Source organism: Dendropsophus ebraccatus, chromosome 5 (assembly GCF_027789765.1).
Source record: "Dendropsophus ebraccatus isolate aDenEbr1 chromosome 5, aDenEbr1.pat, whole genome shotgun sequence".
Taxonomy (NCBI): Eukaryota; Metazoa; Chordata; class Amphibia; order Anura; family Hylidae; genus Dendropsophus; species Dendropsophus ebraccatus.
Window position 1 is genome coordinate 124,903,021 of NC_091458.1, and position 16,441 is coordinate 124,919,461.

The following is a 16,441-nucleotide window of genomic DNA, read 5'->3' on the forward strand; positions in this document are numbered from 1 at the left end:
AGTACCGCTTTAAATCTATACTTGCAGGTTTTTCCTCTTTTCCATAAAAAAAAAAAAAAAAAAAGCACAACTGGTGTGATTGGTCAAGAGAGCTGGCTAACAGTGTACAAGTGACCACCAATCATGTGTATCATGAAAAAGCAGTAAAGAGAGGAAGATTTAAAAAAAAAAAAAAAAAAAACTGGCGCAGCCAGTTGACAAAAGTGGTGTTCTTTCTCGAGAAAGAATCAAAACTTGGACATGACAAAACCCGAGAAATTATTTACAGAGAAAATATAGAATAATATGAGGATTCCAGCAACATAAAACAGAAGCAGGCCACTGTCAGGGTAGGAGTTGGAAAAATACTTTATGAGAACAGATGGAAGAGTGGCCTAGCACTTCAGTCAGTGTCTGCATGCCCGACAAAGAAGTATAGCTAAGGTGGACTGGGAATAAAGAGCAAGCTGAAGTAAAAAATCACTAGAAAAGTTCAATCAATTATATAGTAGTCTGCAACCAACGCTACTATCTAGTCAATATGATACTGTTCATCTGTTACACTAATGTACGTCTTCCTGACAATTATTAATAACTCTAACAGGCGGGTAGAGCCCCTCAGGAAGCGAGTTATCCAATTTCACAAGCCAGTGAAAGGCAGATCCCAGAACGGTTACATTCTTTATGGCCGTACAGTCAAGCCATTGCAGATTTAAGGCTCGGTACTGTCATCAGCAACTCCAGCGAGAATTCTCACTGTTATTCTTATAGGAAAGAACGCACACAAACCAATGCTACTGCATGCAGAGCGGACTCTAATGAACGCTATTTACATAATGGGAGAATCCCAACCAAAAACACCATGATTAATTAACTGTAATTCTACTGGAAACAACACAGATCTTACATAGGTTTTATCGGATTAGCATTTAAATGAGTCTTTATATTACATAAATATAAGAGTGATTTGACAGTGTATAATATACACCTCTGTGCTCAGAGACTTAAAGGGAATGTATAACCTAGATTTATTTTTATTTCTTAGTTTGATATGATTTACTGATACTGGAACATGTGCTTTTTTTTCTAAACTGTTTCTATTTTCGGACTGTCATAAATATATATTAATATATTATTATGGGGGCTGCCATCTTGCCTAACCTGTTTTAACGGCATTTAGTTACATGCTTTATGGCAAGCCTCATGGACATGGACACAATGAAGATCTTTAGACCCTATACTTAAGGCCCTATTCCACGGAACGATTATCTGTCGTATTTGGTCGCTACGGACGATAATCGTCCCGTGGAATAGAGTGCAACGATCAGCCGACATCGTTCATGTCGGCTAAGCGTTGCAGTCGCTTGTTTTTCAACATGTTGCTGTGCAGATGGACACTGACAAACTTTTCTATACTGCACTGTGTATAGCTGAGTGTAAGTGCAGGCACATCATAGCAGGAATGGAGAGGATGGCAAACAAGGGCTGGCAGAGACTGCAGGGAGCATAAAGGAATGAGCAAAGCAGATGTGAGCACATACATGCAGCGCTCTCTGCAGAGAGAGTGGTTACAGGTATGAAGAGATTACCTTCACACTCCTGTCCCCTGATGCAAGCCCCAGCCTGAAGTGGATTTGCTATGATTTGGAGGGTGGGGAAGACTTCCTGGGTCAGAATAAAGTGCTGTGGACCTCGCTATAATGACCATGCTGCTCCCCCCCCCCTCCTCCCACCCAGTACAGGGAGCACTGAAACCAAAGCAAAGCTCCTAACCAAGTCACAATTTTGAAAAACTGTGAGCTCTTCTTGCAAAACGCTCTTAAACCAAGTTACTTTTAAACCAAGGTACCACTGTATATTGTATAGGTCCTAATATTCATAACAGGACCCAAGTACCATGTTCACTGGGCATCAGAGATTTGCCTCAGCAACTGTATAACACAACGTGCAGTCAGAACGGTTAGAGGCCGATGCCTGGACAACCCCTTTAACATCAATAATTTCCAAAGGTAGTATTAATGGGGACAATCTGCAATACAATGCAAACTCTTACTAATAATAAAAAAAATTATATAATGTATATATAGTGCCTTACCACACTGCTCAGCACTTCTTGGTCTGTCTCTCTAAACAAGAAACGGTCTGCCCAGCAAATCATTGGCCAGAGTGATTACAGGCCTCAGTCAGTTTCTGGCTGAATGGGCACCTCCAGTGTACAGCCATATTTAACTTGCTCCAGCTGGCAGACTACTGGACCCACTGTGGGTCCCCCGATACAGACACCCAGACACAAGGGTTGCCGTGATCCACATCTGAAATGCGTGTTTTTGTTTTTTTTTACCCTGGTCTAGTACCGTATTTCCCAGCGAATAAGACTACCCCTCTTCCAATGCACAACAAATAAAATTTTATTAAAAAAAACATCAGACAGCAGCGACATCTGAGAGGCAGAGATGGAGGTACAGTAATACCGGTAGGATACAAGGGCAGGACAGACTGGTGAAGGTGGTGTGTATTTCTGGGAACAGCGCCAGCTCTTTTTTCCATACCCCAGACGCCTACAGCTTGCTCTGCCCTTTGTACAGACACTGCCACCCACCGTACGTGGTGACCGCAGATTCTTCATTCCGGTTCCAAAGTTTTTTAGCACCTGCCCTATAAAACAACATCCGATGTATAAGACGACCCCTGACTTTTGAAAAAATTTTCCTGGGTTAAAAAATAGTTTTCTATGCAGGAAAGTACCGTACTTTTATTTTACCAAAATGTCTGCATCATCAAATATTGTCATGTACTATAGGCAAACACGGTGGCAGGTAAAGGTTGCTAAAATCTGACCAGTAGCGTTAAAAGTCTGTATCAGCGCTGGAGAAAGCTAAAAGTTATTTCTAGTCCATTTTCTACAATAAATATCTTCTATTACAGTGTTTATTCAGTTATCATTGCTCCTCCACCTACATAGGACAATGCTATAATTCTTTAGCTCTAACTAGAGTCTGGTCACACAGGTTTGCACATTCATCAGAGCAAGGAAGGAAACAGCATGTTTAATGAGGTGGGGAGCATTCATTTACATGTATATAGGAGACGGCACTATTAACTACATGCTGGAAGTGATTTAGTGCTTCCAGGCTTACTCTGCATTTTTTAGAACAATGTTATGATGGATTTAAACAAAACTTAACTCTTCTGCTCTGACCAGAGTTTCCGCTCTATCCCCCAGCAAGGATTTGTTCTTCTTTATTGGCTTTATGTGCCACTTCAATATCTACAGCTCTAAATGGATTGAAAGGAATTGCCCTCAATGGACAAACCAAGATTACAGTGTTTCCTACCGATGGTGGCCGGTTCTTTTACATTACATACAGCTGCTCAAGTGATAGTACAGATCACTATGTGCCAAAATTATGAGGAAAAACACAGACATAATTTGTTTGTTCTATCACCCTGTCACCTATCTGCCTTAAAAAGACACTTAAAAAAGACATTAAAAAGACACTTAAAAATCTCTTGCTCTTGATTATACCTCTAAACTGCTTGATCATGTTTTGGTGATTTTCAATGGCTTCCTGTACAATTTTCTCAGGCGGGTCCATCTTCCACCTCCATTCTGTTCCCACAGGATTGGTATGATGTCTACAATGTAAAAACATAGACAACGATAGCATGTCAATATAAAAAATATAAGAGCCATTGCCTTCTATGAGTATTGATATTTTTGTTTTTTAATCAGGGAGACTGTATAGCACAGCATAATTGTGGCTACTTGTGACTTGTTTCACCGGCTTTAGAACGATGTAAGTTTTGTTTGCTTGGTAGAAAGGCATGGTAGACTACTTTTGGTCCATTAAATCACGCTAAAAACGGCCATAAAGCTAAGGAAATGTGCTGGTAAATCACCCAGCACGCTTTCCAAACATTCCTCTGTACCCTGCAAACAATGTACATATAATTAATTATCTCCTGCGCTGTATGTAAATTATCAGCCAAGTAGTCACGGCCCTGGGCCTGCTCCAGCGCTATTATCACGCCCCTCTGGGCGTGTTGAAAAGAACTGCATACTGACGTCACCCGGGGGGAGGGGGGGCGGCATTACAGGTTGGCCGCGCCAACGGCTTTACTAGGCTGCGCATGCGCAGTACAGCAAGAGAACACGCGTTTACACAGAGATTTATCTGAAAGATTTTCGAAGCCAAAGCCAGGAACAGACTATAAACAGGGAACAGGTCATAAAGGAAGGACTGAGATTTCTGCTCTTCTCAAATCCATTCCTGGCTTTGGCTTCCAAAATCTGTCAGATAAATCTGTCTGTAGAAAACACATGGCTGCTTTCTTCTAGAAACAGCAACACTCTTGTCCTCAGTTTAGGTGTGGTCTTGCAGCTGAGTTACACTAAAGTCAATACAGCTAAACAGCCACACATCACCTAAGGACAGGTATGGTGCTATTTTGCAAGAAAGTAGTTTTGTTTTTTTTCTAATCCCATGGCCACACTGCGTTGAACAGCGCTATATAGGTTTATGGTATTTTGATACATTCCTGCAGCATATGGTAAAACATTACTTGAATGGAGCTTCACTATGCTAAAATGAACACTTTATGCTGTACTTAAAGATATGATTAATTGAACAATAGTTAACAATAATACAACAAGGCTGCTCATACACAAAGCATCAGCAGGTTGTGACTGACTTATGACACTACTGCAATTAGCGGTAAAAACGCAAGCACTATCCACTGCTACTACATACAGGAGCTGCCCAATAGTATTGTCTCAGGTACTAAAAATGAGATCCACTCCATAAGTTAGCACAATTTCCTATCTGCATACATTTTCTCAATTGTTCATGTCAAAGATGACAATCGCATCTTTCCCCAAGCCATTTCCAGCTTTAAGGTCCTATTACACAAAGTGATTATCGGCCATATTCGGACAATAATCATTGTGTGTAATAGAAGGCAGCCATCACCCGACATGCACGATGTTGGCTGATCGTTGTCTTTCAACATGTTGAAACATCAACGATTTAGATAGCTGCAGTCTGCTGCTGTCTCACCGTGCAGTAGGAGCAGCGGCAGCAGACGATGGGCTGCCCGGACGATCTAGTGATCAACCTGGGCAGCCCCCCGCACTTACCTGTTCACTGTCTGTGCATGTAATTGCACAGTCAGCAAGCAGGGAATGAGGAGCTAGCGAGCGCAGACCTCACAGTTCGGTGCTGTCACTGTACTCTAGTTGCATCTACATGAAAAGATAAAACATAGTAAAACCCATATGAAATGACCTTGTGATGTAAGAAATCCCTTTAAAAATTTTAATGTGGATGCTGAACAAGAGGTATCAAGAGCAAGGCCAGAAATTTTATCTTTAATGGTTTAGAAAATATAACAGTTTACAAGTCTATTCACTGCACCAATGGTTCCCGGAATCTCTGTATTAAAAAAAACAAACGGTATGAACATAGGTCAAGTATCCAATATGAAGGATGGCTTATACCAGTGATTTTCAACCTTTTTTGAGCCGCGGCACACTTTTTATACTTAAAAAATCCCGGGGCACACCACCAACCAAAATGGCACAAAATGACACTAAAACAGTACATATTATACATATAGTTAATAATATCGATTCTAAGGGCGACATGTATCATACGGCGTACGGATGATTTTTGGCGGAAAGTGCCGATTTGCGTATTTTTTTATTCGCAAATGGCCGATTTGCGAATAAAATATTCGCATATCGGCACTTTCCGCCGAGTACGCCGGGGGGCGGGGGTGTGGAGGGGGTGCTACGGGAGGCACGGACTCAGAGTCCGCGCAATTTATAATTTTTTCCGCACAAAGATACGCCGAAAACCTACTCCACCTTTCAGGTGGCGTAGGTTTTCGGCTGTGTGCACCGACGCGCACGGGATTTATGTAGAGGCAGTCCGCCTCTACATAAATCTCCGTAGCACTGGAGATGCGGGGACATTTATAAGTCCGGCGTAAAAAACGCCGGACTTAATAAATGTCCCCCTAAATGTATTTATACTCACTCAGTGTGAAACCTGGGCCTGTTTTCTTCTCCCCCCTGTGCTTCTCTCCTGTTCTTCTCTCCACCATACTTCTCCCCCCTACTTCTCTCCTGTTCTTCTATCCACCATACTTCTCCCCCCTGTGCTTCTCTCCTGTTCTTCTCTCCACCATACTTCTCCCCCCTACTTCTCTCCTGTGCTTCTCTCCCCCCTGCTTCTCTCCTGTGCTTCTCTCCACCATACTTCTTCCCCCTGCTTCTCTCCTGTGCTTCTCTCCATCATACTTCTCCCCCCTGCTTCTCTCCTGTGCTTCTCTCCCCCATGCTTCTCTCCTGTTCTTCTCTCCACCATACTTCTCCCCCCTGCTTCTCTCCTGTGCTTCTCTCCCCCATGCTTCTCCCCCCTGCTTCTCTCCAGTACTTCTCTCCACCATACTTCTCCCCCCTACTTCTCTCTTGTGCTTCTCTCTCCTGTGCTTCTCTCCCCTATGCTTCTCTCCCCCATGCTTCTCCCCCCTGCTTCTCTCCAGTACTTCTCTCCCCCCTACTTCTCCCCCCTACTTCTCTCTTGTGCTTCTCTCCCCCATGCTTCTCTCCCCCATGCTTCTCTCCCCCATACTTCTCTCCACCATACTTCTCTCCACCATACTTCTCTCCACCATACTTCTCTCCACCATACTTCTCTCCACCATACTTCTCTCCACCATACTTCTCTCCACCATACTTCTCTCCACCATACTTCTCTCCACCATACTTCTCTCCACCATACTTCTCTCCACCATACTTCTCTCCACCATACTTCTCTCCACCATACTTCTCTCCACCATACTTCTCTCCACCATACTTCTCTCCACCATACTTCTCTCCACCATACTTCTCTCCACCATACTTCTCTCCACCATACTTCTCTCCACCATACTTCTCTCCACCATACTTCTCTCCACCATACTTCTCTCCACCATACTTCTCTCCGCTGTTTCTCTCCCCCATCCCCATATGTCTCTCCCCCCTGCTTCTCTCCCCTGTTTCTCCCCCATCCCCAGGTTTCTCTCCCCCATTGTTTTCTCCTGTTTCACAGGGGCACCATAGTTTGGGGAACTTTCCCCGCGGCACACCCGACCATGTGTCGCGGCACACTGGTTGAAAATCACTGGCTTATACTAAAGTTAATGCACAGGGATCAGCTCTACTAGAGAGCTTATATTATATATATATATATATATTATATATATATATATATATATATATATATATATATATATATATATATATATTACTTATTTGCTGGTATTGCTACATACTATATAACAATAACTATGAGGCACTTTACTTGGCAACCAGACTTTATTAGCAGGAAAAGTAAGCCCGACTAGAGTAAGATAACAAATCTTCAGATCTAATCAGATTGTTGTAGTTAATTGCAATCATTATGCTGATTAAAACCAAATGATAGATCATTGGCGGCTTAGAAAGAAATGTAAGCCTAGGATTTCGGTCTATACTCCTGCTTTAGACAAGCCTGTCATATTCTGGAGGTTCTGCAGAAAGCAATGAAACCTTGCTGAAAGATGACACTGAAGAACAAGGAGACATTCTTCACTTTGCCTCAGATATCGGTGTATTAATCAATGTGTCCTACAAGTGAACTATCGGTGTTCTTATCACATCAGATGTTATTATGGCGCTCTACCAGAATTTGGAGAATTACTGCAGAAGAAATCCCAGTAACCAGAGGCCCCTAAAAAAACATGACACTAAGTGGCATTCATGGCTAGTTGCTTGAAACATGCCCTGCAGCGACCGTCAGGTAACTAACTGGTACTGAATTATTCATAGGGACATAGCATTTCAATGCCAATATGTTATAGGTATTCACACCATGTGCTGGAAACAAGCCAAGCTAAAGTGACATTACTTAAGACAAAAATGAGAATCTCTGACATCAGCAAAAGAAGAAGAAAAAAAAAATGTACTAATGGTAATACTTAAGTTTATTGAGTGGAATTCTTACATAAACTTAGGGGTATACTGGAAGAATTTAATTGTCCCCTCTGCCTTTCTGTGGGCCAAGTGGGAAGCGTGACACCAGTGGAAGCAAGAGGAATCTGATGGCTGACTCCCCGCCCGGCCGCCGCTCTCCGATCACACATACCGGCTCCCGGTGCTTCCTGGTGTCCCCGGCCGGTTAGCGATAACCAAGCTACTACACCTCCCATCACCTGCTCATGCTATGAGCAGGTGATGGGAGTAGTAGTTCAGTGTAGTCCAGAGCGGCGGTTCGGCGGGCTTACTGTGATGGATTTTCAAATGTACTGATTGATTACATTCATGGAATACTTTGGGGAGCAAGGACACTTGCTCCTCAAAGTATTCCATAAATGTATTCAATCAAAAACATACTGTATATTACATTTACATACACATCCATTGTAATTCCAATGGAGTGTCCAGCGGGGGCGCACTATATATAGAAGTCAATGGTACTCATTGATTTCTATATATATAGTGCGCCCCTGCTGGACACTCCATTGTAATTCCACCCTCGATTCGTGAGAGAATCTGAAGTTATCCTGATCTACTAAATCAAGGGAAATAGCCCTATAAATAATGTACATTTGAAATTTGCCTAACATTCTATAAGCAATAACATATTAAAAAATAGTTTGGGCCAGAGTTACTTTAAAGTAATGTATTGTCTCCTAAAAGTTATACAAATCATCAATATACACTTATTACGGGAAAAGCACATAAAGTGCTTTTTCCCTGCATTTACTACTGCATCAAGGCTTCATTTCCTGGATAACATGGTGATGTCACAACCCGACTCCATATTATTTGTGGTAAACCTCATGCTGATGCAGTGTTCAGCCACATTACAGCCTCTATCCATGTGTACAACTTCCCTGCGTCAGCCCCATAGAAGAAACTAAGCATTCACCAGTATCTATCCTAAGCAGGACATGAAAGGTCCGTCATAGCAAAAGACACTATGTAACTGCTCTACACTCTTCGCAAGAGATGAGCACCCTGGACTGAGGAGCACACTGTATATACTCAGAATATGTATATCCTTTAATAAGCATTATTTACCTCCAGCAGAAAACACATTTATTAGCACAGGCCAGACTGGGAGTAGTTTCCATACAGCGATGACTTTCAATGCCATAAAATGTGTGCTTGTAGCAACCTCCTCTTCCTCGCAGCATTGACTAAAAAGAGAAGGAAAAAAAAAAAACTGAGGATCATCAAGCTAGAAATTTAAACAGCACAGTGGCAGCATCATGTTTTAACTACCCTTTCACAGTGCTTACATCCGACATATCCCTTGGGCCCATGGAGAAGACATGTTCCAAAGACATACATCAGTAAGACAATGCCCTCGCCCCTGGACACAATAGTGGTTTTATAGAATGAAATCGTGGCAAATTCATGTACGAATGCTCGCAACTTAGGAAAAAAGGTCTGTAAGCCGACGGCCATTATTTATAGGGAAGATATAAACTTAGTTGCTGTAACAGATGTGGTTTAAAGCCTCTAGGCCCCCCCCCCCCCCCCCCAGGAATTAGCAATGTTCTTCACAGCATCAAGGATGTTGTATTTTTTCCAAAAGTATTTTAAAGTCAAGTCCTTATTCTTTTCAGTTGCTTCTAAAGCATTACCAATGACCCTTCGAAGGTAGTAGGCCTTGAATGTAGCAATGACCCCTTGGCCCATAGGCTATATTAGGGCAGTGGTATTAGGTGGAAGGTAAACCACCTTGACATTAGGGTGAAAGTCATCCACATGGGCAGGGTGTCCAGGGGCATTGTCCAGAATTAGCAACACGTTAAAGGAGATATCCTTGGAGGTACAGTACCGCTCCACGCCTGGCACAAAATGGTTGTTGAACCAGTCCTCAAACACTTCAAGTGTCACCCATGCCTTCCTATTAGACTTCCAGTTGACCCTTCGAAATGCCCTTAAGTGCCCTTGGATTCTCAGCCCGATACACCAACATGGCCTTCAGTTTGTAGTCGCCAGTAGCATTGCCCCCAAGAAGCAAAGTCAGTCTCTCCTTGCTGACTATGACCTGGTGCTGACTTTTTCTCCTTGGCGATGTACGCACGGTTAGGCAAATGTTTCCAGAACAAGCCTGTCTCATCCACGTTGAAGACTTGTTGGGCACAGTAATCCCCGTCCGCAATTATCTGAGCCAACGCTTTAGGAAACTCACTTGCTGCTTTCTCATCACCACTAGCAGCCTCACCTTGCACTTAAATGGTATGGAAATTGGCACGATCCTTAAACCTCATTAACCAACCCATACTCGCCACAAACGCCTCACTTCCACTTCCTTCTCCCTTTTCTATTTTCAACGCCTCAAGCAATCGCCGAGCCTTCTCCTGAATGACCATAATGCTCACCAGAATACGGCATTGATTTTGGTCTTCCAACCAAAGCACGTATAATCGTTAGTCAATAAGAAGCCCACTATGCTGCTTTGTTATCACTGTTGCTTTCATAGGAGCAGATCCTTTCACACGTTCAAGGATACAATCTTTATCCTTGATAATTGTAGCGACAGTCGAACGACTAAGTCCTAATGACCGGCCAATGTTTGTCGCTGTTTCCCCCTTATCAAAACGTTTTATGATATCCAATTTCACCTCCATGGTGATAGCCTTTCTTTTCTTTGAAGCACTGGCATCAGAAGAGTCTGGCTTACGTTTAGGAGCCATAATGAAGGGCGTTACAGCGTGCAGAAGACTCATCTTCCTCAGTTGAGAATTGCATGCGGTATTCTTGCAACAGTGCGGTATTCTTCTGTCGCTGCACATATTCGAGTTACGTTGGAACCGTGCAAGTCGGAATAAGGCAACGGAATAAAGCGTCTTAACCACGAAACTGCGTAACTCGAGACCGTCGTAACCTGAGGACCACCTGTATTCTTTCCAGTCGGTAAAACGTTGAGAGACAGCACTTCCAAAGCAATAAGTGAAATTTTATTGACACACCAGTGCGCACTGGTGTGTCAATAAAATTTCACTTATTGCTTTGGAAGTGCTGTCTCTCAACGTTTTTCTGGATTTGCTGCCGCCCCTGGGCCGGAGTGGTGAGACGGGCACCCGCCTTATTCTATTTTTTGGTTTGTGCTGCTGTGATCTTTACTCTTCTTTCCAGTCGGTGCTCTCTGCTGCCCCTTCTGTCCATGACAAGAACTATTCAAAGCACTAGAAAATCCCTATAGAAAACTTCTCCTGTTTTGGACAGTTCCTGTCACGGACAGAGGAGGCAACAGAGGGAACTGTGTCACACCGGAAAGAAACCACCACCAGTTGATTTAAAAGAGATAAATACATTTTTGCTGGACTAGCCCTTTAGGAGACCCTATCTCACATGTTTATATTTGTCTATTAACAGTGTAACTCAGATTTTCTGTATAAATGGCAGCTTCTGATAATATACCCATGCTTAACATAACATTTAGTTGCCCTAGAAACATTTTTATTTGCCTACACAATAGTGAAAAGCTGCAACATATAATAAATATGCTAAATATAAAAGGATGAATGACTTTAATAGTGCCTATTTATTAGATCTTGCGCACAAATCTTTTCAGCAGTGATAAAACTAAAATGAATCTGACAGACAAAATCAGATGACAGGCATGTTAATGGGACCCATCAAACACTAGATTATGGTTCTGAATTCCAGAGTTAGATTTTTTTTTTATATTTCTTGGATGACCTTTAAATTCACTTGTCATGCCCAATATTCTAATAATGTATCTAGAAGACTATAAACACTTAACAAAATGTAAATGATATATTTTGTTCCTGCTAGTTCGATACTGGTTCTTATATGTATTTACCTATCATTTTAATCTTGTCCTTGTCTACTCTCTAATTATCTATACCATGGGTCTGCAAACTGGGGCCCTCCAGCTGTTGCAATACTACATTTCCCATCATGCCTGGAGAGCCAAATCCAAAGCTTTAGCTGTCCGGGCATGATGGGAATTGTAGTTTTGCTGCAGCTGGAGATAACGTTTTGACACCCATGATCTATTGGGATAGAAATTTAGACTGGGCCAGCATTATTACAAGAAGCATTTGACCACATGTAGTAAGATAGCAAATAAGGTCATTAAAAATGGGAATTTAATCATTTTGGTTATTTAGTTGGACAATCTTGCAGCAACCTGTGCCACCTCCTTTATGTATGGAATTACACTGTATGTGAATTTTGCACATACTTAAAAGACACAAAGCTGAAATATTACATTTTGCACTTTTGAGTGATTGCAATAAAGAGATTGCTTGAATTTAGTCTGTACCTTCTACTCTATATGTGAAAAAAAAAAACACATTGGCTATTCGCAGAGTAGATTCCGTACATGTAATGAATTGTAAATAATGATTGTTAATTTTGTAATATCAAGGTTTTATTTATTTATTTTTTGCTTTGTTTTTAAACACCAACAAGCTAAAAAAGACAAACATTAAAGGAGAAGTCCGGCAATTTTTTTGTAGTATAGTATTGCCCCCCCCCCAAAAAAAAAAGTTATACAAATCACCAATATACACTTATTACAGGAAATGCTTATAAAGTGCCTTTTTCCCTGCACTTACTGTTGCATCAAGGCGTAACTTCAAGGATAATATGGATAATGTGGCTTACTATATTGGTAATTTGTATAACTTTTTGGGGGCAATACAGTAGTTTAATAAAAAAATTTCACTGGACTTTTCCTTTAAAAGAAAGCAAAATTCCTAAATTCCTACTCTAACATTAGCAATCTGGCCATGGCATGGTAAAACACCACAGATGCAAAACCTGTGTGAGAAACCCAGCCAATGTTCACAGCAGAGCGTACAAATGTAAAAGAAAAAAAAAAAAAAAAAAAAAAGGAGATAAAATTAAACAGAAATGTTCATTAGAACAAAATACCTTTGTCCACCGGCAAAGCTTAACACCTGAATGGCTTCCAATCAGCCTGTAACCTGGAAAGCAGAAGAAAGAATTCAGTGCAGAACTGTAATCTGCTGGATAACCACTCTCTAAGCAGCTGTTACCAGCCTGGAAGGTCAATCAATTATCCTGGCACTTTTATTCATCCTCTTCTAAATTAAATCTGCAGAGTGCTTAGATTTATAAGCGATACAATTCTCAAATATTTTAATATGGAAATGTAATCTACATAAACAGAGCTAAGCACGGTATACAAGGGAAGTGATATACGACACTTATAGAGGTGACAAATTGTAAACTTATCATTTATGGAAATATAATGCCTCACAAAAGTATTTTTCCACTATGGTATATTCCTGTTTTGCTGCATTATAACCTAGAATTAAGAAAGGCTTTTCAGGTTGGGCCATTTGAGTTACACAAATGCCTACCACTGAAGGGGCCAAATATTTTAGTGTGACACAAGCAAAAATTTAGACAAACCTCCCACCCCAGGATTCAGAAAACAGATGTGCATGCGTATTGACCCCCTGAAAATCCCCTTTTGCTGTAATTACAGATACAAACCTCTTGTGTAGCATCTCTACTATCTTAGCACATTGACACACTGGAGTTTTTGACCATTCTTCCACACAAAATGCTTTAACTCTTTCGAGTTAAATGCTATGGCAGTCTTCAACTCGCGTAGGTGGGCTGAGGGGATAGTCTGGACTAGATCATTTCAAAAAGTTTTCCCCTAAAATTCTTCCATGCAGCTTTAACCTAAAGTCATTGGCGTCCTGAAAGGTTAACTTCCACACGTCTGCGATCTCTGGCAGACTTAAACTGGTTGATTTGCTCAGTATTGAATGCCACCCAACTTTTCTATAGTCTATGCCAATGTTGGAATGGTCTTTATAGGGTAATGGAAAGTGTTGGATTTGCATCACAAATAGTGTCTGTCTAGTATAGGAACGGAACACTAAATATCTCTTGTGGACCTTTGGATCTCCTTCATTGTTAACCTGGATGTCTTAATTTAAATTGCTCTACCTGATGCCCTTTTTGTCCTGGTCTATGGATTTTTGTGGGTATTCCCTCCTTTCAGGTTTGCAGTTTTTTATTTAATTATAAGGGTGCCCAATGTTCAGAGTTTAGAACAAGTTTCATAAATCTCCCCCGCAATGTATATTTCTCCTGGCCCAACAGCTCCTTGCAGATTAGCGTATGTTCACACTGAGTAAAAGCTGCAGAATTCCATGGTGGAGCCCCAGCTGAGGAATCCCTACTGCCTCAGTGTGTCAATGGGATGCTGTGTGAGCCTCCGTTCTCCGCTCAAATAATTGATATATCAATTTTTTGAGCAGAGAGCGGAGGCGCACGCGGCATCCCATTGACACACTGAGGCAGGCAGAATTCCGCCACTTTTACGAAGTATAAACATACCTTATGTTTAAAAGGAGAAGTCTGTCAAAATTTTTTATTTAAGTACAGTTTTGCCCCCCAAAAGTTATACAAATCCCCAATATACATACACTTATTACGGGAAATGCTTATAAAGTGCTTTTTTTCCCTGCACTTACTACTGCATCAAGGCTTCACTTCCTGGATAAAATAGTGATGTCACGACCCGACTCCCAGAGCTGTGTGGGCTGAGGCTGCTGGAGGGGATGATGGCAAAGGGATGCTCAGCGTCCCTCCAGTGCCCTGTGCCCCATAGTGTCCCTCTGCCATCATCCTCTCCAGCAGCCACAGCCCGCACAGCTCTGTGAGTCGGGTCATGACATCACCATGTTATCCTGGAAGTGAAGCCTTGATGCAGTAGTAAGTGCAGGGAAAAAAGCACTTTATAAGCATTTCCCGTAATAAGTGTATAACAATGACTTGTATAACTTTTGGGGGGGCAATGCAATACTTTAATAAAAAAAAATTGCCAGACTTCCCCTTTAAGTCTAAACATGGTTGGACTGGACCTTATTTATGTGGAGTTTTTTTTTTTGTTTTTTTTAAGCAAGGGGGGTGAATTTTTTTAAACATTTCTTATCTCACTGTAACAATTTATAGTTATAAATTCACAAGGTACAAGTATACTGTAATAAGTTATTAAACTCTGCATACACTTTGTGCAACTTCTAAATCATATGGTTAACAAAAGAAACGTTTGTGAGAAGTGAAATGACTCAGAGGAAGAGACCTGGTGGCACTTTTACAGGAGCTTCATTATTTACCATAATTGATGAACAGCATGTCACCCCAATGTGAATACAGCATAGATCTAATTACCTGGCAGCGCGGAAAACACCAACATCTGGATCATAAGTTACAGCGGTCTTAGCCGCAAACTTTCTGCTCTGACTTTTACATATCTCCTCAAAGGTTATTTCCACAAAAAGGGTTTAAGGTGTAATAAGATTAAGACAATTATTTAACGAAAACTTACATAACCAACCCTCTGCGAATACTATCGTTCTGTTCTTATGGATCCAATAAAGTAATTCTAATTATATTAAACTTATCAAGTCTGAACTCTGATTTAACAGTCACCTGAACAGGGCTTTTTAACTAAAAAGGGGTTGTCTGGCCTAATCGACTAATGTATGCTGCTATCTGGGCTGTGGGGGCATGGCAGGGCTATATACCTACCTGTCCCATTCCATCTCAAATTCTGGTGCCAGGGGTGCCTGCTGTCATCATCATCTTCACAACATGCCGTTTTGACAGGAAAAAGACGCGCAGCATAGTCAGCAACATATGGTCTATGCTGAGTGGCCATTTTTTGTCACTGAAGTTGTGAAGATAATGACAGTGGTGGACGGTGGGAGACCCAGGAACAAGAATTTGCAATGAAACAGTATATGGCACTGCTATGCCACCAGTAGCAACATACATTAGTCGCTTAGGCTGGACAACCCCTTACTTACTAGTGCAAGCCTCTTCAATGTTTACAATTGCTCATCCTTGTACACACCATATAAAAAGTATGGTTTATTAATAAAAAATCCCCTCCCCTAATAAAAGTTTGAATCACCCCCCTTTTCTCATTTTATAAATAAATAAGCAAACATATTTGGTACCACCGCGTTCGTAATTGCCCGAACTATTAAATTATTACATTCTGGATCTTGCAATGTAAACATTGTGCTAAAAAAAAAACACCAAAGTGCAAAACTGCACATTTTTTGTTGCATCAAATGCAAAAAGAAATGAATAAAAAGTGATCAAAAAGTCGCATATATGCAAGTAAGGTACCGATAGAAAGAACCGATCATGCCGCAAAAAATGACACCTGACACAGCCCCATAGACCAAAAGGTAAAAGCGCTATAAGGCTTGGGATAGAGCAATTTTAAACACATTTATTTTATTTTTTTTAAAGGTTTTAATTTTTTAAAAGCTGTCAGATAAAAGAAAAAGTCCTAAATTACATATCCTTGCAATCGTACAGAATTGAGGAACATGTACAACATGTCAGTTTTACTACAGAATGAACGGCGCAAACACGAAACCCCTCAAAATG

General features: G+C 41.3%; 1 protein-coding gene across 1 annotated transcript in view; it reads right to left on the minus strand.

Moving 5' to 3' along the window:
- The window catches only part of LOC138792983 (S-adenosyl-L-methionine-dependent tRNA 4-demethylwyosine synthase TYW1-like), a 131,970-nt gene that overhangs the window by 67,663 nt on the left and 47,866 nt on the right, over nt 1-16,441 (minus strand). The window contains exons 9-11 of the mRNA XM_069971180.1: nt 12,926-12,978; nt 9,086-9,204; nt 3,506-3,615 (exon numbers count right to left, since the gene is read on the minus strand). Of these exons, the coding sequence (XP_069827281.1) occupies nt 3,506-3,615; nt 9,086-9,204; nt 12,926-12,978 (282 nt within the window). The remainder of the gene's footprint in view (nt 1-3,505; nt 3,616-9,085; nt 9,205-12,925; nt 12,979-16,441) is intronic.